The following is a 22,515-nucleotide window of genomic DNA, read 5'->3' on the forward strand; positions in this document are numbered from 1 at the left end:
TGGAAGATTCTGCTGTACATAAGATTTTAGAAATACCTCTCCTTCCTGAATCTCCTGTAGATCTAGATCCCATTGAGGGTTCCAAAGCTTCGGAAGAAGCCTCTGACCCTCAAACCAATCTGAAAATGTCCTTTTCTAAAATGCCACAGATCTCTATTGTTGAAATGGAGGGGTTTGAGGGTTCAGGAAGTTTCCCTTAAAGATTTGTGGCAATTAAATGTCAGGGTAGAGAAACTATTGCAATCTGTAGATCAAGCTCAAGTATTTTCTAAGGAAGTGATAGAAAAGTTAGAAAATGTGGACTCAAACCTTAGACAATTAGCACCTGCAATGTGGAAAATCAGGAAACTGGCCTAGATTCATCTATGAAAGATTTCCATTTAATTCATTTGAAATGAAGCAGTGGACAACAGTGTGAGGTCTATTTTTATTTAATATTCTTTATTCATTTTTTCATCTTACAAGTGCAACAGATATTAACAGTAAAACTTATACAATATCACTTGAGTATCTATTCTTAGTAATTTCACAATTAAAAATAAAAATAAATCCCTCCCTCCCAACCCTATTCTTACACATGTGATTACATATATATATATTGTTCTTTATTAATCCAACACATTAATTTATAATTAAACTTCCTCCCACCCCCACCCCTGTACAATTATATCAGCTTGGGAAAAATGATTATTCATTTATTACAATAATTTCCTTTCTGCAACGCTAACATTCTTGTTTTAAATTTTTTTTTGTTTTAAATTTTTTTACTCATTTTCATACATCCACAAGTGTAACATAGAAATTTAAAACAATCTCATAAAACATACACTTGAATTCCTTTCATGTACCACTGTAAATACAATATATTATTCTGTATTTATGAACAAAAATAACTGAAATATATGTATTACCTAATATGTATAATAATTGTTAATAAAATTTAAACCCCTCCTTTCCCTCTCCTCCCAATACATATAACAATTATAATAAAAATAATGACAAATATTTTATGAGATAAGTTAAATAAGATGAAACCCACCCCCCTCCCTTCTTAATAAGATTTTTATTATGGGAAAATGATTTCATTCATTACAGAAATCTGCTAATGGTCCCCAGATCTTCTGAAACTTGCCAAAATAATGTAATTTGTAATGTAATTTATTTCTTATATACCGCTAAACTCCGTTAGGATTCTAAGCGGTTTACAGAAAATAGACAATAAAAATAAGATAAATAAATAAAGAATAGGTACTTTGAAATTCCCTTACTGTCCCGAAGGCTCACAATCTAACTAAAGTACCAAAGAACAAACAAATTAGCAAATAATAGAGAGGAAAATAAAGATAGAGGAAAAAAATGAGATATGAAGCATCCTAACAAGAATACATTGAACTCTCAATACTAAACTGTTAAAAACAAAACGTACAATCCAAAATAATAATGTAATGGAAAGAAACTAATTAAATAGAAAATAATTTTAAGAATTAAATCAAATATAGAAATGTAAAAAGAAAAATAAACATTAGAAGTGAGGAAAAAAGAAAAGGTAGAGGAAGGCATATGAATAGAATGGAAAGAGAAACAGTTAAACAATAGAATTCTAAGAAAATTTTCAATGAAAACTAAACAAATAGACATGTAAATCTGTCTTGGGGGGGGTTTCAGTGCGCTTCGCCCACCCCCCTTTTTTAGCAGATGCTAGAGCTGTTGGTTTTATTCAGGGGGGGTTTGGAGGGGCCCTTCTCCTTGGGGATGGTCTCTCTTCTCCTGCGCAGGGCCTCTCTGTGTTGCTAATGCACGCTCCATTTTATATATATGGCATACGGAATTCCACCAGAAGTTATAGTTTAACCTATCATAATTTTTCCAGTTATATGTAATTTATTGTACTGCTACCCCAGTCAATATAAATAAAAATTTGTTATTATTTGAAGAAATTTCACTCTTTGCTCTCATTGCTGTGCCGAATAAGATAGTATCATAAGTCGAGGCTACTGGATTTTCCATCATCCTATTTATTTGAGGCCAAATTGATTTCCAAAATAATAATATGAATGGACAATAGAATAAAAGATGATCTAATGTCCCAGCCTCAAGATGACAGTGCCAACATCTATTAGACCTAGAGCTATCTAATTTTTGTAAGCGAACAGGGGTCCAAAAAGCTCTATGCAAAAGAAAAAACCATGTTTGTCTCATAGATGCCGACACTGTACATCTTAACCTCCAAGACCTAAGTCGTGGCCATTGAGATGCAGTAATCTGGTGCTTAATCTCAATGCTCCAAATATCCCTAAGACCATGTTTTGGCTTTTTATTAACAAATTCAGCTATTAATTTATACCACCTTGCGGCCTGGTGACCCATAGAGTCCATCTGAAAACATGAATTCTAGGCTATGATAATTAATAAGACTATTCCATTCAGGGAACCCTGCCTGAATGGCCTGCTTCAATTGCAACCATCTAAAATATTGCGATTTATTTAATCCAAATTTATGTTGCAATTGTGAAAACTCAAGCAGTTTGCCATTATTTATTACATCTTCTAAAACACGTTAAAATAAATAAGTTAGTACTGTTGCCGTTGCCGTTGAGGGTGTGTGGGAACCCTCCCATATTTCAGAGGAAATTGATGTTTTTCCCTAAAAAAGGGAAAAAAACGCCTCTTCCCTCTATAATGGGAGGTTCCCCTCCAACACTCCCACCCAACGGCAGCACAAACAGTACTAACTTTACTGTGGGGGTCCCCCCCCCCCACACCCTAGGAGCACTTTAAAATTAAGTTTAAGTCCGGTGCGCTGATGTTCCATGCGCGATTGTCTGCTCCATATTGTCGGTGCTCGATTGTCCTGCACATTTTTGACTGAACTATTGAGGGGTTACTGAACCTGATAAAGTTCCAATGTCAACTCTTTTTATTATATTCTTCAAAATTAAAATCGTAATGGAACAAGGTATAGATAAGTTATTGTCTGTAGATATAAACTTGACTGACTTTCTTGAGGACTCTCAAGATATAAGGCAATCAAGAGCGACTCTTTTGGTAACATGTTTTAACGAGAGTGACAAAGTTTCAGTAATGAAATTATATTTCAGAAACAAGGATGCAGGGTTTTCTGGTGCAAAAATTCATTTTTTTTGTTTTATAATTCTTTATTCATTTTTGTATGTTACAACAAGTGTATCAATTAAACTCATATAAAACTTAAAGATACACACTTGATTAACTCACATATTAGCATCAAATTTAACATTTCATTAGGAAATTAGTATTCTATAATGTTAAAATATTATGTAAGAAATCTAAATTTATATCATTCTTATTGAATATAATAATCCCCCATCCCTCCCTCCCTCCCAATTCAATAATACATAATACAAAAAATCATAAAATGTGGTGCAAAAATTCAAATAGTCCCAGACATGGCCAGATTGACCCAGCTCAGAAGGCTTTTTTGGCCTTGAAATCTAAAGCTGTGGCTGCAGGAGCTACATTCGCTTTGAAATTCCTCTGTAAATGTTTGGTAACATTGCTGAATAAGGATTATATTTTGGGGGATCCCATTCACCTAGATCAATTTCTTGAATCTAGTGGGAAATAACTTGTTTTTGTTTTGGTTATAGTTTTCAGATTATTTTTATTTTTTTTTAATTCTTTATTTATTTTCCATACTTCAATAGGGCAATACAGGAATATATAATATCTTTTTTTTTTTTTAAATCTTTATTCGTTTTCATATCTTACAACAAGTGTGTAATATTCAATCAAAAATAAATTTTACAAATCACTTGACATTCTTACTTATAATCATCAAAGCATAAAAGAATCCCTCCCCACCCATCCCACCCATTAATAATAAACCAGTTAAAACAAATATCATATATCCCAATCCCACCCTACTTATAATAACCATATATAATAAAAAAGGGGTGGTTAAGGTGTCTGATCATTAACATCTAATACGTCAATACAAGCACATTTTACTTATACTTATACATAACCAATCATTTTCTCCCACCCACCCATCCATTCAATGATTATTCAATAAACACATTAATAATATCCTCCCACCCACCCCGAGTGTAAATACTCACAGTTCAAAATTAGGACAGAATTATCCCCCCCCTCCCTTCCTTCCCTGGATGTGTATGAAAATAAACAAAAACTGACTTATAATCAAAGACCTGCTATATTGAAGTAATATAAGAACATAAGAAATGGCTTCACCGGATCAGACCCTAGGTCCATCCAGTCCGGCGACCCACACCCGCGGAGGCCAAGCCAGGTGTTCCCTGCTGAGAAACCTTGTTTACTCGTATCCCCCAATGTCATTTGCAAGAAGGTGTGCATCCAACTTGCTCTTGAATCCCAGAATGCTGGTCTCCATCACGACCTCCTTAGGGAGAGCGTTCCAAGCGTCCACCACTCGTTGTGCGAAACAGAACTTCCTAATATTTGTCCTGGGCCTGGTGCCCCTCAGTTTCAGTCCATGACCTCTTGTCCTAGTCACATTTGACAATGTGAATAACGATGTTTCTTGCTCTATTTTGTCAAATCCTTTTAGTATTTTAAAAGTCTCTATCATGTCTCCTCGCAGTCTTCTCTTCTCGAGGATGAACAATCCCAGTTTTCCAAGGCGTTTTTTGTAGCTCAAATTCTCGATACCTTTAACTAGCTTCGTGGCTCGCCTTTGCACCCTCTCCAGTAGGGTTATATCCTTCTTTAGGTACGGAGACCAGTGTGGTCTGACCATTGCTCTGTAAAGCGGCATTATGATGTCCGCCGATCTACTTGTGATTCCCTTCATCATGCCCCAAACCAGTTAAAAAAAAATTACTGTGCCCAAACTATTGGCATTCATTTTTTCATATCTATAGCTGGAGCACAGATTTGCCCACCAGAAAGGGAAATTTAGACTATCGTAATTCTTCCATTTTCGGGTTACCATCTGCATGGCTATCCCAGTCATGATAAGGAAAAGACAACATTTATATCGATCCATAGGGGGCTTAACATGTAATAATGTTCCTTTGAAATTGAGGATAGTTTTATCCTTAAAATCTTCCCTTCCATGTGCTTTTGGTTTCAATGATGGCCCTCATCACTGAAAGGGAGAACAGCGTTATTAACCAAGGGCTCCTTTTACTAAGGTGCGCTAGCGTTTTTAGCGCACGCACAAAATTACCGCGCGATACGCTTCTAGAATAACGCCAGCTCAATGCTGGCGTTAAGGTCTAGCGTGTGCGGCAATTTAGTGCACGCTAATCCGTACGTTAAGACCCTTAGTAAAAGGAGCCTCAAAAGTACATAGAAGGAAAACTTTGTTGGAATTTCCTGTAATCTTTAGATTTAAAAATAATGTCTTATTTTTTCTTTTCTTGAATATCCATGTCTTATATGTATGACTGATACATTGTTAAAATTTAAAAAAAAATTTTTTTTTTAGAAATAAACTGTATGCTTCCTTTGAAAAGGCAAACCCCCTCTTTTATGAAACTGCGATATCAGTTTCTAGCGTGGGGAGCCAGGAACTCGATGAGCGTCGGGAGCAGCGCGGCTCCCTGTGCTTGAAACTGCTATCCCAGTTTCGTAAAAGGAGGCCAGAGTTTTCCAGCACTCCGTTAACTTAATAAACTTTGCTGTTTGCTTTTTTTTTTCGCCCCTTAGAGTGAACTTACAGGAACGAAAAGATGCTGTTTTGAAAATTAAAGGAACTGTGATTTTGCAAAAATTAGAACTGTTTGACCGACTTGGGGAAAAGCTGTCATGCCTTAACTTCGGGCATCTTTACTTTGGAACAGCAAAGATTGAACATGTGCTCCTGTACAATAATGGCCCTGAGTTCGTGAGCTGGGTAGCGCTCCTGCAGGATGATGCCCTTGGAACAGAAGTGGTAAAAATGGAATGCTGTTATATTCCATGGTCAAGATTTCTTTCTGTTCTGTGCTTTCTCCCTTTCTGTGTCTGCTGCAGTGGTCTTCAAAAATGTTGCTTTGGAGTCTAGTGAACTGAAGAAGAGCTGCAAATATCTTCCCATGTGGGGATAGAAGGGTATAGATAGAGGATTATTATACAGGTCCTGGACCTTATGGGCCACCGTGTGAGTGGACTGCTGAACGCGATGGACCTCCAGTCTGACCCAGCAGAGGCACTGCTTATGCTCTTATGTTCTTCAGAAGTGGCTGTTGTCCATTCAGTGGTTGGGACAGCTTGTGATGATGTGGCAACAATTGGCAGCTACACTGATGTCTGCTCAGCATTTTACGTATCCTGATGTTATTCTTTTCCATCTGGGGAGAAGTGATGCATTCAGGGCGAAAGGGGTGGATTTAATTACACATATGAAATGGGATTTGATGATAACTATGTGCCAATTTAATTGTACGAAAGTGGTGTGATCACCAATTATTCCCAGGTTGGTGTGGAGTAAGGTGGAAAAAAATGAAAGCTATTGAGCACTTACATAAGAGAGTGAACGCGGGTGTCTATGGGGTATAGAGTCTAAGGGTGGTTAGGTCCTTAGTCATGAGTTATTAGCTAAAGAGTGCCCTAGGCTATATTGCCCAGATGAAGTCCATTTATCAGACATTGGCCTTGATATATTTTTGAGAACCATTCAAGATTAATTTCCGTCTGTGAAAGAGTAGAGTGGCTGCACTGTTGACCAGTGGATGGTCCAGCCCACTTTCAAACTTCAAATTCCATACACCGTATTTTTCTATCTATAAGATGCACCTACGTGTAGAGGAGGAAAAACCAATAAAAAACAATCTGGTAATTGCGTCTGGTGGTCTGGTGCGTCGTGGTAGGCAGCACGCAGTCCCCTGCCTCCTGTACCTTTTTTAAAATGCCGGTAGTCCAGCGTGGTTTCGCCAGGAGCTTTCCGCGCTCCTGCTGGACAGCTGCCTCCTTTGTTGCTACAGAGTGGCGAATAAAACAGGAGCGCGAGCTTTTCGCTTCCTGCCTGGTCCCACGCCACTCTGTGAATGGCTGCCGTCAGTTCTCGCCATTAACTCTTAACTTCATCCTATGCCCTCTCAGTCCAGAGTTTCCTTTCAAATGAAAGAGACTCGACTCATGCGCATTTGCAGTACGTAGGTATTTAAACGTCTCTCAATTAATAAATCGTAGTGACAGTAGTATAAATAATTTGTAAAAAATGTCACTCACCAGCAGTGGATTCGATTTCTCAGATCAAACAATCAAATTCAAAAAGGTGGAGAAAAAGCCTCAAATATTATATCATGTAGCAAACGCTGATGATTTTAAAGCTAATGTTCTTTTTGTCATTGGCAAAAATCTCACACCCAATAAGAATGTCGGGATCTCAGAGAAATATAGAACCCACTACTGTGCACAGTAGAATAAACTATTTTTATAATTCTTTAAATAGTTATTTTATCAAAAAAGCCATTATATTAAGGCATCAAGAGTATCAGTTGAAAGATAGAAAAAAGGAAAACTTAGCTCTGGCACCTGTAGCACTCCTTTTCAGCGGCGTTCAAAGTGCAGCATAACCAGCGGCGGCAGGCCAAGCGTTCTTGGAGGAAGAATATAATGGCTTTTTTGCTAAAATAACTATTGAATTATAAAAATAGTTTTTTTCTAATGTGCACAGTAGTGGGTTCTATATTTCTCTGAGATCCCAACATTCTTATTGGGTGTGAGTTTTTTGCCAATGACAAAAACAATGTTAGCTTTAAAATCATCAGTGCTACATGATATAATATTTGAGGCTTTTTCTCCACCTTTTTGAATTTGAATGCTTGATCTGAGAAATCGATCCACTGCTGCTGAGTGACATTTTTTACAAATTATTTAAACGTCTCTTTCATATCTCCCCTCTCCCTCTTTTCCTCCAAAGTATACAGATTGAGATCTTTAAGTCTGTCCCCATATGCCTTATCACGAAGACCACGTACTATTTTAGTAGCCTTCCTCTGGACCGACTCCATCCTTTTTATATCTTTTTGAAGGTGCGGCCTCCAGAATTGTACACCTTTTACTCCATATAGGGCTGGATTTACAGATAGGCCTAAGAGGCAAGTGCCTAGGGTCTGAAATTGTGAGGGGGGCCCACTCACTGTCACCTTTCCAATTTTTTTTTTTTTTAACGGCCATGACAGCAAGTTCGGGCCCCCCTCTGATGACAGCAAGATCAGGGCTCCCCACCCCTGCTCCGATGATAGCAAGATTGGGGCCCCTCCCCCCGATGACAGCAAGATCGGGGCCCCCCTCCCGATGACAGCAAGATCGCCCCCCCCCAATGACAGCAAGATCGGGCCCCCCCTCCCGATGACCGCAAGATCAGGCCCCACCACAGCATCGACAGCAAGATCAGCCCCAGCACCTGCAAGCGGTGATCATCCCAAAGTTCCCCTCTGACGCAGCTTCCTGTTTCCGCCTGGGCAGTTCGTGTCAGAGGAAAACATTGGGCTGAGCACCGCTTGCAGGTGCTGGGGCTGATCTTGCTACCTGCTAGCTGTATGAGCGTTCTTCGTCTATGGGATGTATGCGGGAGCCTCTGCAGCAGGTGAGTGCCGTGGGAGGAGTGGCTCCGGGATGCATGAAGAGGGAGTTCCGGGGGGTTGGGTTTAGGCAGGTGTTGGGCGCAGTGGAGAAGGAGGAATAGGAGTAGCTGGTGGCATGACGGTACTACAAACTGCAGTTCCTTTGAGAAGTCCATAGAGGGAGTGCAGGGCCTGGATGCAGTGGGGAAGAAGGAGCTGGAGAGGAGTGTGGGCTGAAAGCACCCCGAGGAGCTGAGGGGGAGAAATGGAGGAGCAGGAAAAGGTGATGGTGGAGAGGGTTACAGGCCGCAAACCCTCCAAAGAATAATGAATAATGTAAGTAGTGACCCGTGCGAAGGTGAGGGAGATGGGCCTGGGGTTGAGACTCAGAGTGGGAGAGAGAGAGAGAAAGGGGCCATTGGGCAGATGATGGAAGTGGGTTGAAGGGCGAGAGAGAAGAAGGCAGATGGATGCCAGTTGAGAGGGAAGAGCAGATGCTGAATGGAAGTGGAGAAAGAGAACACATACTGGATGGAAGGAGGGGAGAAAGAAAAAGGCATATGCTAGATGGGGGAAGAATAGAGTTAGTGAGATAGTGGAGGGTGAAGGAAAGGGGTGGCAATCTGTGGGTAGGCACAGTGAAAAGAGGGAAACTGAGGACTGACTAGTAAGAGAGAATTTAATTTAGACAGAAGAAGAAAATAGAGAAGAGAGAGAGATGCCAGAGTATGGGGGAAAGGGGGAAGGAGACAGAAATATCAGATCTAAGTGGAGGAAATGAGAAGAGAGAGGGAGATGGAAGGAGAGAGATGCCAGACCATGAGGGGAACAGAGGGAAGAAGATGGATGCCAGACCAATGGGGCAGGAGGAGAAATGGAAAGATGGAAGGGGATTGGCAGACAGTGGATGGAAGGGGCAGACAGTGGATGGAAGGAAGAAAATGACAAGATGAGGAAAGCAGAAACTGGGAGACAAAGGTTGTTAGGTCCCATCAACTCGTGCTCGAGTCCTAGTTCATTATTAGATGAATATTGGAGAAGAGCAAAGAACACCAAAACCCTCTATACCTTTGTTTCATTGACTACAGCAAAGCTATTGACTGTGTGGATTACAATAAACTATGGAGAACTCTAGTGCAAATGGGAATGCCCAAATTCAGCTGATAAGAGAGCCTATATGAAAATCAAGATGACAAAGGTAGAAAAAAAAAATTCTATTTTTAAATTTTTTTGTTATAGGTTAAAGAAGTATTGTAGCTGTGTTAATAAATGGAAAATGGAAATATGGTGATCATTTTATTGGACTAATTTTAAAACATTTTTGACTAACTTTTAGAGGTCAAATTCTCCTTCCTCAGGTCAGAACAGGATACTGTAATAAGAACATAAGAACTGCCATCTCCGGATCAGACCTTCGGTCCATCAAGTCCGGCGATCCGCACACGCGGAGGCCCTGCCAGGTGTACACCTGTCGTAATTTATAGTCCACCATATCCTTATATGCCTCTCTTAAGGAGATATGCATCTAGTTTGCTCTTGAAGCCTAGGACGGTCGATTCCGCAATAATCTCCTCTGGGAGGGCATTCCAGGCGTCAACCACTCTCTGAGTGAAGCAGAACCTCCTGACATTAGTCCTGAACCTGTCCCCCCTTAGCTTCATTACATGTCCTCTAGTCCGTGTCAAATTGGACAATGTAAATAATCTTCTCTGCTCTATTTTGTCGATTCCTTTCAGTATTTTGAAGGTCTCGATCATATCCCCACGCAGTCTCCTTTTCTCAAGGGAGAATAATCCTAGTGTTATAAGTCTGTCCTCGTATTCCAGTTTCTCCATACCCTTCACCAGTTTTGTTGCTCGTCTCTGCACCCTCTCCAGCAGTTTTATATCCTTCTTTAGGTAGGGAGACCAATGTTGGACGCAGTATTCCAAGTGTGGTCTGACCATTGCCCTATAAAGCGGCATTATAACTTTCTCCGATCTACTCGAGATTCCTTTCTTTATCATGCCCAACATTCTATTTGCCTTCTTTGCCGCTGCCGCGCATTGTGCCGACGGCTTCAGGGTCCTATCTATCAGTACACCCAGGTCCTTTTCTTGTTCACTCTTCCCCAGAGTTGCACCTGACATTGTATACTCGTATTCCTTATTCTTATTGCCTAGATGCATTACCTTGCATTTCTCCACATTGAACTTCATCTGCCATTTCTCCGCCCATGTTTCTAACCGACACAAGTCGCTCTGGAGTTTCTCTCTATCATCCTGCGATCTGATCGCCCGGCATAGTTTTGTATCGTCTGCAAACTTGATGATCTCACTGGATGTTCCTTCCTCCAGGTCATTGATATAAATATTAAAAAGGATCGGCCCAAGTACCGAGCCCTGGGGTACACCACTAGTCACTTTCTCCCAGTCGGAGAACTTCCCATTTATGCCCACTCTCTGCTTTCGGTTTTCCAGCCATTTGCCTATCCATCTTTGTATATCCCCCTCTATGCCATGGCTTTGTAGTTTCCTGAGAAGTCTTTCATGTGGAACTTTGTCGAACGCTTTCTGGAAGTCCAAGTATATTATGTCCACCGGCTTCCCACTATCAATTTGCTCGTTCACGGTCTCAAAAAATTGGAGTAAATTCGTCAAACATGATTTCCCTTTCCTGAATCCATGTTGACTGGGTTTCATCAATTCGTGTGCGTCCAAGTGCCAGACCATGCTATCCTTTACTGACCTAAGGAAAGAGGGTTTGTCCTCTGAAACCTAATTAAAAAATGTATTAGTCCAATAAAATGATATCTTATTTTCCATTTTTTTTATTTGTTAATTTGTAAAGTGATTTGAATCTCCTTATTGTCTGCTGATCTTCTTTTGTTCCACATTGGATTCTTTGGTGGACCGCTTGCCTTGTTGTTTTGTTACAAATTAGCATACATGGAGTGGAACGTACCAGAGGAGTTACAGATTTGGTTGTTTATACATATGAGTTAAAGTTGGATGACAGAGTGAGGCAGTTGAGACGAGTTGCAAACTTGGTTATTAATATAGACTTATGTTTTGGATAGTATTACTGCTTTACAATGCATTTGAACACTTTTATATACGTATGGAAAGGGTTCAGAGTTAAAGTCCTGGGCAAGTAGGTGGGAGGGAAGAAAGGGGGGATTTGTTCAGAGATGTTTGGGGCTTGCATAGAACTAAAACTGTACACTGGCACTGGTATGGTAATCTTTGTTGTTTGTTTTGAATTTTATAATAAAAGAAAAAAAATAAATACGAGTGGAAATAAAGAAGTAAATAATAAAACAGGTAAATAAATGGGGGCGGGATGTGTGCGGGGCACATGTGTGGGGTGTGGGCTGGTGTACTTGTGTGCCTAGGGGCCCTCGAAGAATTAATCCTGCCCTGACTCCATATCTCATTTTTATGTGGTAAAATAGTTTCTACTTGGCAAAAAGTTACCATTCTTTAGCACTCTCCAGACCAGTAGAGGTTAATCTTTTTTTTTTTTTTTTTTTTTTTTTTTTTTTTTTAATTTTTTTTTTTTTTTTTTATTTTATTTATTTATAATTTTCACAAATTGTTTAACAACAATCTAAAGAAATTAACAATTGAAAAAAGAAAATAATTATATTAAATCATGTATAATAATTCCACATATATGACCAATCAGAGTCCACATAATGAAGAGAGAGAGAGTCCATCACTTCCAAGGGAAGTTGGGTCTAAAAGAAAAAAGAAACAAAAACTCATACGAGTTACAGATTACAGAGTACGGTTGGATTAACCATCTGCCTGGATAGAGGACTATGTTGAAGAATCTGGAGCTCTAAATTCCGTCTTACCCTCTAAAAAGAAATTTAACTGATCCGGATCATAAAATATGTATCTAACATTCTGATAGGTAAGACAGCATTTACAGGGAAAACGTAACTGAAAGGTTGCTCCCATATTCAAAGTTAACTGTCGGTATGCCAGGAATTTCTTCCGTCTGGCTTGCGTCAATTTAGATACATCAGGAAATATTGAAACTTTGGAACCGTGAAATTCCGCATTCTCAGTCCTATAGAATAAACGGAGAACTGCCTCTTTATCTTGGAGAAAAACAAAGGTTACCAGTAAAGTTGCTCTAACAGTTATTTCTTCTTGAATTGATGTTTCCAGCATACCAGTGAGATCCAAGTCTCCTGATACAATCCCTTTGTCTTTCTCTTCTTTGGGAATATTCAAATAGTATATCTTTTGAAGCGGTGGCATATTATTTTCAGGAAATTTCAACACTGATTGTAAAAAGGAATTGAATAAATCTCTTGAAGTTTGAAGTTTAGATACCGGAAAATTCAACAATCTAAGATTTAAATTTCTATTTGCATTTTCCAAATTTTCCATTTTTCTAACCAGCAAAGATTTTTCCTTTAAATGTAAATTCATAGAAGCCTTTATTTCTGACACTGATTTTTCCAAATTGTCTGTTCTATTGGACTGGTTTTGGAGTTTCTCTTCCAAAGTTTTAACTTGTAAATTAGTATTCTGTGTTGAAGAAAAAAGTTGAGAGCATACCTTATGTATTGACTCAAGTCCACTCCAAATTGCTTCCATATCGATGACTTCAGGTTTTACCAGAGGAGGGGGGGGCAAAGATGTTCCAGAGAATGCCCCATTAACTCGCTGCTCCTCTGTCCCTGCATCCTCACCAACAACTGCTCTTCCGTTCTCCATTGTCGACTGCAAAAGAGTCGGCAAGCTGTGAATAACTTCCGGGGTCAGAGGTAATTTCAGCAGCGTCAACGGAGAACTCGTCTCCGGCACCTCCTGCGCTGCCGACGGCGTCCCCGACATCCTCCCGGGCTGCGGAGGAGCTCCAGGACCCACAGGGCTAAGCGAAATTTCGCTCTCCAAGACCGAGGTCTGCCCCCCTCGGTCAGCGGATGCACCCGATCCAGCCGGTGTGGCATATGCTGTAATTGCCACCTGTCTCGCCGTTGAAATACCAGATGAGGCTGGAAGAACGCCTCTCTGTTTGCCCCTGCGCTTGGGCATAGTTAAGGTAAAAACTTCTTAGATAAGAGAAAAAACGCCAAACCAAGCAGGAGCAGCTTTCAAGGGTGACTTACTCCGTCGCCATCTTGGATCTCTCCCCAGAGGTTAATCTTTACGAACGGGTATATATCCAATCATGACCAGCAGGTGGAGGCTGAAAATAAAACTGTGGAATAGTACATAAGATATCCCCTTCTCTATTCTCATCAGTCTTCTTTCAGTCTCCAGCAGGTGTTGAGTGAGCTGTACCCATCTCCCTTGGTAGGGCTGTTGGAATTTGTTTAGGGGGTTTCTAGTCCCTGTTTTTGGCTGGACAGAGCTTGGGTGAGCCCTATTTGGGGGTCCGTCCGACCTCGGGGGTGTCAAACCTGGCGGATCTCGAGCGGGGTCCCTTCCTCCACTTCCCCCCATTTTTATAGAGGGGCCTCAGCAATAAGCCTTGCCCCCTAAATCAAGCAAGGCATATTGCTTTGAGAGCCTGTGGAGTCTGTTCTGAAAAAAATAAAATAAAATAAATCCTGAGGTAGTGCTGGTCTAAAGGGTTGTTTCCCTTTAATTTCACTGTATTTTACATCTAACCGGCACTTTATTTCTAGCTAGGTCGCGTATGGAGCAATAAGCATTTCACAAGGGAAAAAGTGCTCATTGTGCTCCAGACACGAGGCACTCGTGGCCGGCCTCTGCAAGCGGTGTTCAGGCCAGTGCGGTTGGCAGCGACTGCAGGCACCCAGAGCTCCCCGCCGATAGTGCCTCGCGAATCGGCTAGGAGCAGTGGGGAAGCCCTGTCGTCTTCCACCGCCCATGGAGGGATTTCCTTGTCCGCCAATGGTCAGGATACAAAGGATTCCCTCTCAGCTGATTTTTTAACAGCTGATGCCGGCTTGCCTGTTTTAGCGGCTGGGACTGTTCAGGTTTCTCAGCCGCTACAGGCCCTGGAGGGAGCATTTTTGGCGGGAACTTCACCATTTTCTCAGTCTGGCCCCTCCATTTTGTCTGCAACCTCAGGTGACCTTTCCCCTGTATTGGAAAAACAGGAGCAGGTTTCTGCTGGGTCCCCTGCTGTGGCAGGGAGTCCCTTGGGACCCCCGGGGGTTTTTTCTCCTGATTTAATTTTTTCTTTATGCAGAGCCTATTTTCACCCAGTCTCATATGCACCCAGGGGGTTTCGGGGAGTGGGGTTTCCTCCACACCCCTTGTGGCTTTGCCTCCCTCTTCTTCTTTGGCGTCCCCCCCTTCCTCCTCCCTCGTCCAAGCGCCCGCGGGTGTTTTGGGATGAGGATTTGTGGTTTGAGGAGCGTGTCAGCCTGGATGAGGACCTGGACCCTTTTGAGGATTTCCAGGACCCTCTTGAGGGGATGGCTGCTGGCGGCGGGCTGTCTGGTTTCCCGCCCTCCAGCGAGGAGGCGTCCGTAGTACGTCTTTTTCAGAGGGATGAGCTACCGGACCTGATTCAACATGTCTCCTTGGTGTTGCGTTTTGATGAGGTGCCATCAGAGACTCCGCATGTGGGGGACCCTCTACTTAGGGGGATCCGTACTGTTTCCCACTCTTTTCCTATGTATCAGGATATTTGGGATATTGTACTGGCGCAGTGGAAAACGTCAGAGGTGCCGTTTTGGTTTGTGCACGCCATGGCTCGTTTGTATCCCATCCCGGAGTCGTCAGTGGTTGACGCAGTGGTCTCAGTGATTTCTAAGCGCCATACCCGTTGAGGGCGGTTCTGCCTTACGGGACTCTGAGGAGCATAAGTCGGAGACCATTCTTAAGCAGAATATTCAGGTCTCTGCTTTTCGGTTCCAGGCAGCTATTTGTGGGGGGCTGGTTGCTCACGCCGTGTTTCGGTGGGCTGAGCATGTCCTGGATTGTGAGTTTGATAACTGGTCCTTGGTGGATCAGGAGGTGGCGAAGATTGAGATGGCTGCCTCGTTCCTCTTGGATGCTCTTTATAACTTGGTGCGGATCTAGGCTAAGTCTATGGCCTTTGGCGTGGCGGCATATTTTGTGTTACTATGTAGAAGTATTTTGTTACTATGTAGAAGTATTTTGTGTTACTATGTATAAAGAGACACATAACCAGTAGAAGAACGAAGGTGTTGATGCCTCTGTACAGGTCGTTGGTGAGGCCCCACTTGGAGTATTGTGTTCAATTTTGGAGACCGTATTTGGCGAAGGACACAAAAAGGCTTGAAGCAGTTCAGAGGAGGGCAACGAAAATGATAGGAGGTTTGTGACAAAAGATGTATGAGGAGAGACTGGAAGACCTGACTATGTAAACCTTAGAGGAAAGAAGGGACAGGGGAGATATAATTCAGACATTCAAGTACTTGAAAGGTATTAACGTAGAACAAAATCTTTTCCAGAGAAAGGAAAATGGTAAAACCAGAGGACATAATTTGAGGTTGAGGGGTGGAAGACTCAAGAGCAATGTAAGATAATTCTTCTTTATGGAGAGGCTGGTGGATGCCCAAGTGAGGTGGTGGAGAGGAAAATGGTGGCGGAGTTCAAAAAAGCGTGGGATGAACACAGAGAATCTAGACTCAGAAAATATTAGTAAATATTGAAGAACTAAGGCCAGTACGGGACAGACTTGCACGGTCTGTGTCTGTATATGGCCGTTTGGGGGAGGATGGGCTGGGGAGGGCTTCAATGGCTGGGAGGGTGTAGATGGACTAGAGTGAGCTTTGACGGAGACTTCAGTAGTTGGAACCTAAGAACAGTACCAGGCAGAGCTTTAGATTCTTGCCCAGAAATAGCTAAGGAGAAGAAGGAAAAATACCCAACAACAACAAATTTAGATTGAATCAGGTTGGGCAGACTAGATGGACCATTCAGGTCTTTATCTGCCGTCATCTACTATGTTACTATGTGGCTTTGCGCTTGGTCAGCGGATGCTGTGTCCAAAGCTAAGCTTACTAAATTTCCCTTTCGGGAGTCTTTTTTGTTTGGAGAGGGCTTAAATAAGTTGCTTCAGACTCTGACGGACTCTAAGGTGCCCCACCTGCCTGAGGACCATGCCCACCCTGCATCTCGGGGTGGCACTGCCCGGGGGCGTCTGCGGGAGTTCCGCAAGTATCACCCTGGGCTTGGGGCTGCTTCTTTCCAGTCTTCGGAGTTTTCCCGGGGTTGGTTTTATCAGCGCATGCAGCCCTTTCGGGGGGCCTGTCGGGGGGGCTGGAATCCCTCCACCGGTTCTCCCGCTGCCTGTTCTGCTCAATGACTCCTTGCTGGCTCCTCCTTTGGTTCCGGTGGGTGCCCGGCTGCGCAATATTTTTCCCCAGTGGGCTGAGATCACGTCCGATCTGTGAGTCCTGGAGGTTTTGCGAGACGGTTATGCCCTAGAGTTTGCCCACTCTCTGCTGGATCTTTTCCTTGCCTCTCTGTGTCAGGCGGCATGGAAGGCGCAGGCCTTTCGTCAGACCCTTCAGTGCTTACTAGATCTTAAAGCAGTTGTTCCAGTGCCCCCTCAGGAGTGCGGCACCGGCAGGTACTCAATTTACTTTGTAGTGCCCAAGAAGGAGGGGACTTTTCGGCCCATCCTGAATTTGAAGGGGGTCAACAGGGCTCTCAAAATTCCCTCTTTTCGCATGGAAACACTGAGGTCTATCATTCTGGCAGTTCAGCCGGGGGAGTTTCTAACCTCTCGATCTGACGGAGGCCTACTTGCATGTTCCCATTCGGGCCTCTCATCAGCATTTCCTTCGCTTCACGATCTTGGGTCGGCACTATTAGTTCTGTGCGCTTCCCTTTGGCCTGACCATGGCTCCCTGGACGTTCACCAAAGTGATGGTGGTCGTCGCGGCGGCCTTGCGGTCTGGTGCACCCCTACCTGGACAACTGGTTGATTTGGGTGAAGTCGTTGCAGGAGAGCACCCGGGTTAAGGCTCGGGTGGTGGAGTTTCTCCAGTCGCTGGGCTGGGTGGTCAACCTTTCCAAGAGTCGGTTGGTCCCAGTTCGGTGTCTGGAGTACCTTGGGGTTCTGTTTGACACCTTCTTGGGGAAGGTCTTCCTTCCAGAGGCCCGGATAAGCAAATTGCAATCTCAGATTCGCCTCATTATGGTATCCCCGATGTCCTCGGGTGCAGGATTTCCTCCATGTCTTGGGGTCGATGGTGGCGTCCCTGGACCCACATGCTTCCTCTTCAGTATGCTCTGCTCCAGAGGTGGTCGCCCCAGAGGCACAGTTTGGATGTCCCTGTCCCTCTGCACGACTTGGCAAGCTGCAGTCTTCATTGGTGGCTCCAGACCTCTCAACTGGTTCAGGGGGTGAGTCTGGATCTACCGCAGTGGATGGTGCTTTTAACGGATGCCAGTCTCCTTGGTTGGGGTGCTCAGTGTCTAGGTCACTCAGCTCAGGGCACCTGATCTACAGAGGAGGCGTCCTGGTCGATCAGTGTGTTGGAGACCAGAGCCGTCCATCTGGCGCTGTTAGCCTTCCGCTCCCTTTTAATGGGCAAGTCAGTCAGAGTTCTGTCGGACAATGCCACTTATGTTAATCATCAGGGAGGCACCAAGAGCGCTCAGGTGGCGCAGGAGGCAGCTTGGCTCATGCTTTGGGTGGAGTCACACCTTTTGGACCTCTCGGCCTCTCACATAGCCGGGGTGGAGAATGTTCAGGCGGACTTCCTCAGTCATCACATATTAGATCCCAGAGAGTCGTGTCTCAGCCCTGTGGCCTTTCAGTTGATAGTGCAGGCTTGGGGTCATCCCCTGATGGACCTGATGGCCACGAGTGGCAACACCAAAGTGCCCCGCTTCTTCAGTCATCGCAGGGACGGGCTGGCCGAGGGCCTGGATGCTCTGGATCAACCATGGCCAAAGGAGGGGCTGTTGTACGTGTTCCTCTGTGGCCATTAGTGGGCAGGGTTCTTCTCCGCATTGTTCACCATCTGGGTCTGGTGGTTCTGGTGGCTCCGGATTGGTCTTAACGTCCATGTTATGCGGATCTGGTGAGGCATCTGGTGGCGGATCCTCTTCCTCTGCCTCTCTTGGGCGACCTTCTGACTCAGGGTCCCATTCCCATGTTCGACCCGTCTCCCTTCTGTCTTATGGCTTGGCTCTTGAAAGGGGTCGCCTAGGTAAGAAGGGGTATTCAGATAAGGTGATCTCTACTCTCTTGGGGTCCTGGAGGCTTTCTACCTCTCAGTCTTATGTGCGGGTTTGGCGTCTCTTTGAGGGGTGGTGCCAGGGCGGGGAGTAGTCCCTTTTCGCGCTTCCCTGCCTACCATCCTAGAGTTCGTGCAGGATGGCCTGGATAGAGGACTGGCTTGGTCTTCTCTCTGGGTTCAGCTTGCGGCCTTGTCAGCCTTTCGTGGGTTAGTGAAAGGTCAGCAATTGACAGCCATTCCTGATGTGATTCCCTTTTTGTGGGCGGCCAAGTTGCTCCGGCCTCCTGTGTGGCCTTTTGTTCCATCTTGGGATCTCAATCTGGTTCTGTCTGTTCTGGTGCACCCACCTTTTGAACCGTTGGGCGGCTACTCTTTGAAGGACCTTACTCTGAAGGCGGTCTTTTTGGTGGCCATTACTTCTGCTAGGCGTGTTTCTGAGCTGTAGGCTTTCTCTTGTAGGGCTCCTTTCTTGGTGTTTTCTTGGGAGTGGGTTGTCTTGAGGCCTGTTCCTTCCTTTCTGCCTAAAGTAGTTTTTCCTTTTCATTTCAATCAATCTGTAGTCCTCCTGGTGTTGGGTAGTCGGGAGGGCTCTTCTGAACAAAGACAGCTGCGCAGGTTGGATGTCGGTCGGGTCCTTCGCTCTTATGTGCAGTGGACCCAGGAGATCGGGAAATCAAATCATCTCTTTGTCCTTCTGGCGGGTCCTTGTAGGGGGGCTGGCGCTTCTAAGGCTACTATTGCGCGCTGAGTCAAGGAGACTATTGCTTCTGCTTATCTTCTGAGGCAGAAGCCTGTTCCGGAGTTTCTCAAGGCTCATTCCACTCGGGGTCAGGCGGCTTCTTGGGCTGAGTCTTCGCTCGTGTCTCCAGTGGACATTTGTAAGGCTGCAATTTGGTCTTCCTTGCATTCCTTTGTCAGACACTACCGGGTAAATGTTCAGGCGCATCGGGACGTGGTGTTCGGTGAGCGTGTTCTGGTGTCGGCCCTTTGGCGGTCCCGTCCGTAATGGGGACTGCTTTGGTATGTCCCATTCATAAAGATTAACCTCTACTGGTCTGGAGAGAGTGCTAAAGAAGGAGAAATTAGGTTCTTACCTGCTAATTTACTTTCTTTTAGCTTCTCCAGATCAGTAGAGGTCCCCACCCTGTCTGTTGTTGTGTTGTTGGGGCTGTTGCGCAGGCAGTTTTGTTTTTTTGCTGCGGGTTCTAGTATTTTTCTAGGGCCGGGGAGAATTAAAGAACAGCGGCTGTGGCTCGGCTGGCTTATCTGACGAGCTGTGGGGACATTTTTTCTTCTGGTATCTCTCCTCTGCATTTTCCAACAGCATTTGGGTATGTTAGTTATTACTTCTGTTCGGAGTATTGTTTATTTCTGTTGCAAGTTGTTAGTTCTGCTTGTCTTTTCAGCAGACTGATGAAAATAGAGAAGGGAATATATTATATACTATTCCACAGTTTTGTTTTCAGTCTCCACCTACTGGTCATGATTGGCTATATACCCATTCGTAAAGATTAACCTCTACTGGTCTGAAGAAGCTAAAAGAAAGTAAATTAGCAGGTAAGAACCTAATTTCTCCTTTCCTGCAACCCAGTGTAAGCCAAACCAATTTAATGTGACTTGAGCCATTGCTGAATGGGGTTTACAATAAATGTCCTATTTGGAATCATTTCCTTTTCTTTATCCTGTAGGGTTCTGATGTCCAGAAAGAAACTGATTCTGCTGAGCACGATTTGGGACAAAGAATGCGACGCATGGAAATTTGCAACTTAATTACCTGTTTTCCTAATCAAGGGATTTTGCTACCTTTTCAGAAAATTACACTCATTATTTGTTTTAATCCAAAGTAAGAACATACCTTGGTTAACTGCGATTAGTCTAGCTGGTAACTAAATAGTTACTAGGAAGTGAAATACACTTCTCACTCCATATCTGTTAGGGGCAGAGCCGGCTCGGGAATATTAAAAAAACGCGAATAATATTTGGGCCGGCTCTGACCCACCCCCCGCTTCCCCCCGGCATCCCTTAAGTCTTACCTGGTGGTCTAGCGGGTTTTCAGGGCATTAGCGATCTTCCTACGCTCCTGCCCTGTGCAGATCACTCATAGGAAACGGCTGCCGTGAGCTTCCGTCGTAGTCTCGAGATCTGCACGGGGCAGGAGCGTAGGAGGATCGCTCCTGCCCCGAAAACCTGCTAGACCACCAGGTAAGGCTTAAGGGGGATCTAAGAGGGCTTAAAAATAGCCAATAGTCTTTCTCAAGGCACTCAGATATGAGGATCTTAGTCACAGAGCCCTGAGAGACTCCCAAAGGCTCCTTGAATGTGACCAAAACCCTGACTAAGCTGTATCCCATGGATCAGGAATTCCAGCAAATGTTTGCTATGCCAAAGATGGTTTCCTTAGTAGCCCAGGTGACTAAATGCACTTCCCTGCCAAGTGAGAAAGGCGTAGTTTTAAAGGATCCTCAGGATCACAGAGTTGATATGGTCCTCAGGAGCTCTGGCCTTGGGCTTTAAGGCTGCAGTTGCAGCCTCTTTTGCCTGTCATTCCAAGCTATGAAATCAGAACCTGGCAGAGGCTGAACCCCGTTTTACAGCTTGGGTTAGCTGGAGTAGACTATGTAGCAGATGCACTCTATGATATAATGAGAGTCATGGGGAAAGTCTCCGCACGTCATATGCTTTGGATCAGACAATGGACGGGAGATTCAACCTCTAAAGCAATGCTGAGCAGGCTCCCGTTTGGGAAGGGCCTAGATGGCCAAAATCACTGTCCAAGATCTTTACCAGACAGCAAACCCCGAGCAGCCAGAGCCGGGGGTTCTTTTGTGGGTCACAGTGCTCTCACCAGTATCCACCAGGAGCCTTTAACTACTCCCGCCTCCCTCCCGCCTTCCCCCCGGCATCTCGGCCTTACCTGGTGGTCTAGCAGGCTTTCGGGGCAGGAGCAAACTTCCTACGCTTCTGCCCCGTGCAGATCGCCAATAGGAAATGACTGCTGTGAGTTTTTGTAGTCTCTCGAGACTGCTGGGCATGATGGACCACTGGTCTAACCCAGCAGCGGCACTTCTTATGAACCCCAAAACTGCGAATAGGGAGGGGGAAGTGTAGCTTGCAGGTCCTATGCTTCCAGACGAATTTCCTAGGGCATCATGCCGCTCAATGGTATAAATTAATATCTGAATTTCTGAATAGAAAACCAAAAACTAGACTTAGAGACATTTGGAGCATTGAGTTAAAGCAGCAGATTTCTGTGTCTCAATGGCCACGAATTTGGACTTGGAGGATGAGGTGTACGGCGTCAGCATCTATGAGACAAACATGGTTTGTTTTTTTTTGCTACATAGAAGTTTTTGGACCCCTGTTTGCAGAAATTCGATAGTTCCAAATCTAATAGATGCTGGCACTGTCATCTTGATATAGGGACACTGGATCATCTGCTGTTCTATTGTCCTTTGATACTTAATTTTTGGAAGTCGATATGGGGGACAGATTAATGCTATACTTGAATCATCAATTCCATTGACATATGAGGTTGTCATATGTGGGATAATATTACATCTTAAGCCCTCATTAGACAGATACAAATGCAGGGGTAGGCATGCAAATGGTTACTCGAAATTGGAAAAACTGTGATCGTCTTTGTTTTTACTTTTTGGTGGACAAATTTATACTTAAACTATAGGTATGAGAAGATGAATGCAGATATGCTGGGGCATACTAAGAGATTCAAGTTAATTTGGGGCCCATTGATTCATTATAGTTGTCTTTTATCTTCATTTCTGTTGGTATAACACATACACATCCTGGGGGGGGGAATGGGGAAAGGGGTAGATCTTTTGAGTGATTTTATTCCCTGATGAAAAT

General features: G+C 43.9%; 1 protein-coding gene across 2 annotated transcripts in view; it reads left to right on the top strand.

The window, feature by feature from the left end:
* Positions 1 to 22,515, top strand: part of CFAP47 (cilia and flagella associated protein 47) — a 1,062,207-nt gene that overhangs the window by 63,354 nt on the left and 976,338 nt on the right. For both annotated transcript variants that reach the window (XM_033947561.1, XM_033947559.1), the window contains exons 5-6: positions 5,671 to 5,896; positions 20,340 to 20,494. In XM_033947561.1, coding sequence (XP_033803452.1) covers positions 5,671 to 5,896; positions 20,340 to 20,494 — 381 coding nt within the window. The remainder of the gene's footprint in view (positions 1 to 5,670; positions 5,897 to 20,339; positions 20,495 to 22,515) is intronic.

Source organism: Geotrypetes seraphini, chromosome 6, assembly GCF_902459505.1.
Source record: "Geotrypetes seraphini chromosome 6, aGeoSer1.1, whole genome shotgun sequence".
Classification (NCBI taxonomy): domain Eukaryota; kingdom Metazoa; phylum Chordata; class Amphibia; order Gymnophiona; family Dermophiidae; genus Geotrypetes; species Geotrypetes seraphini.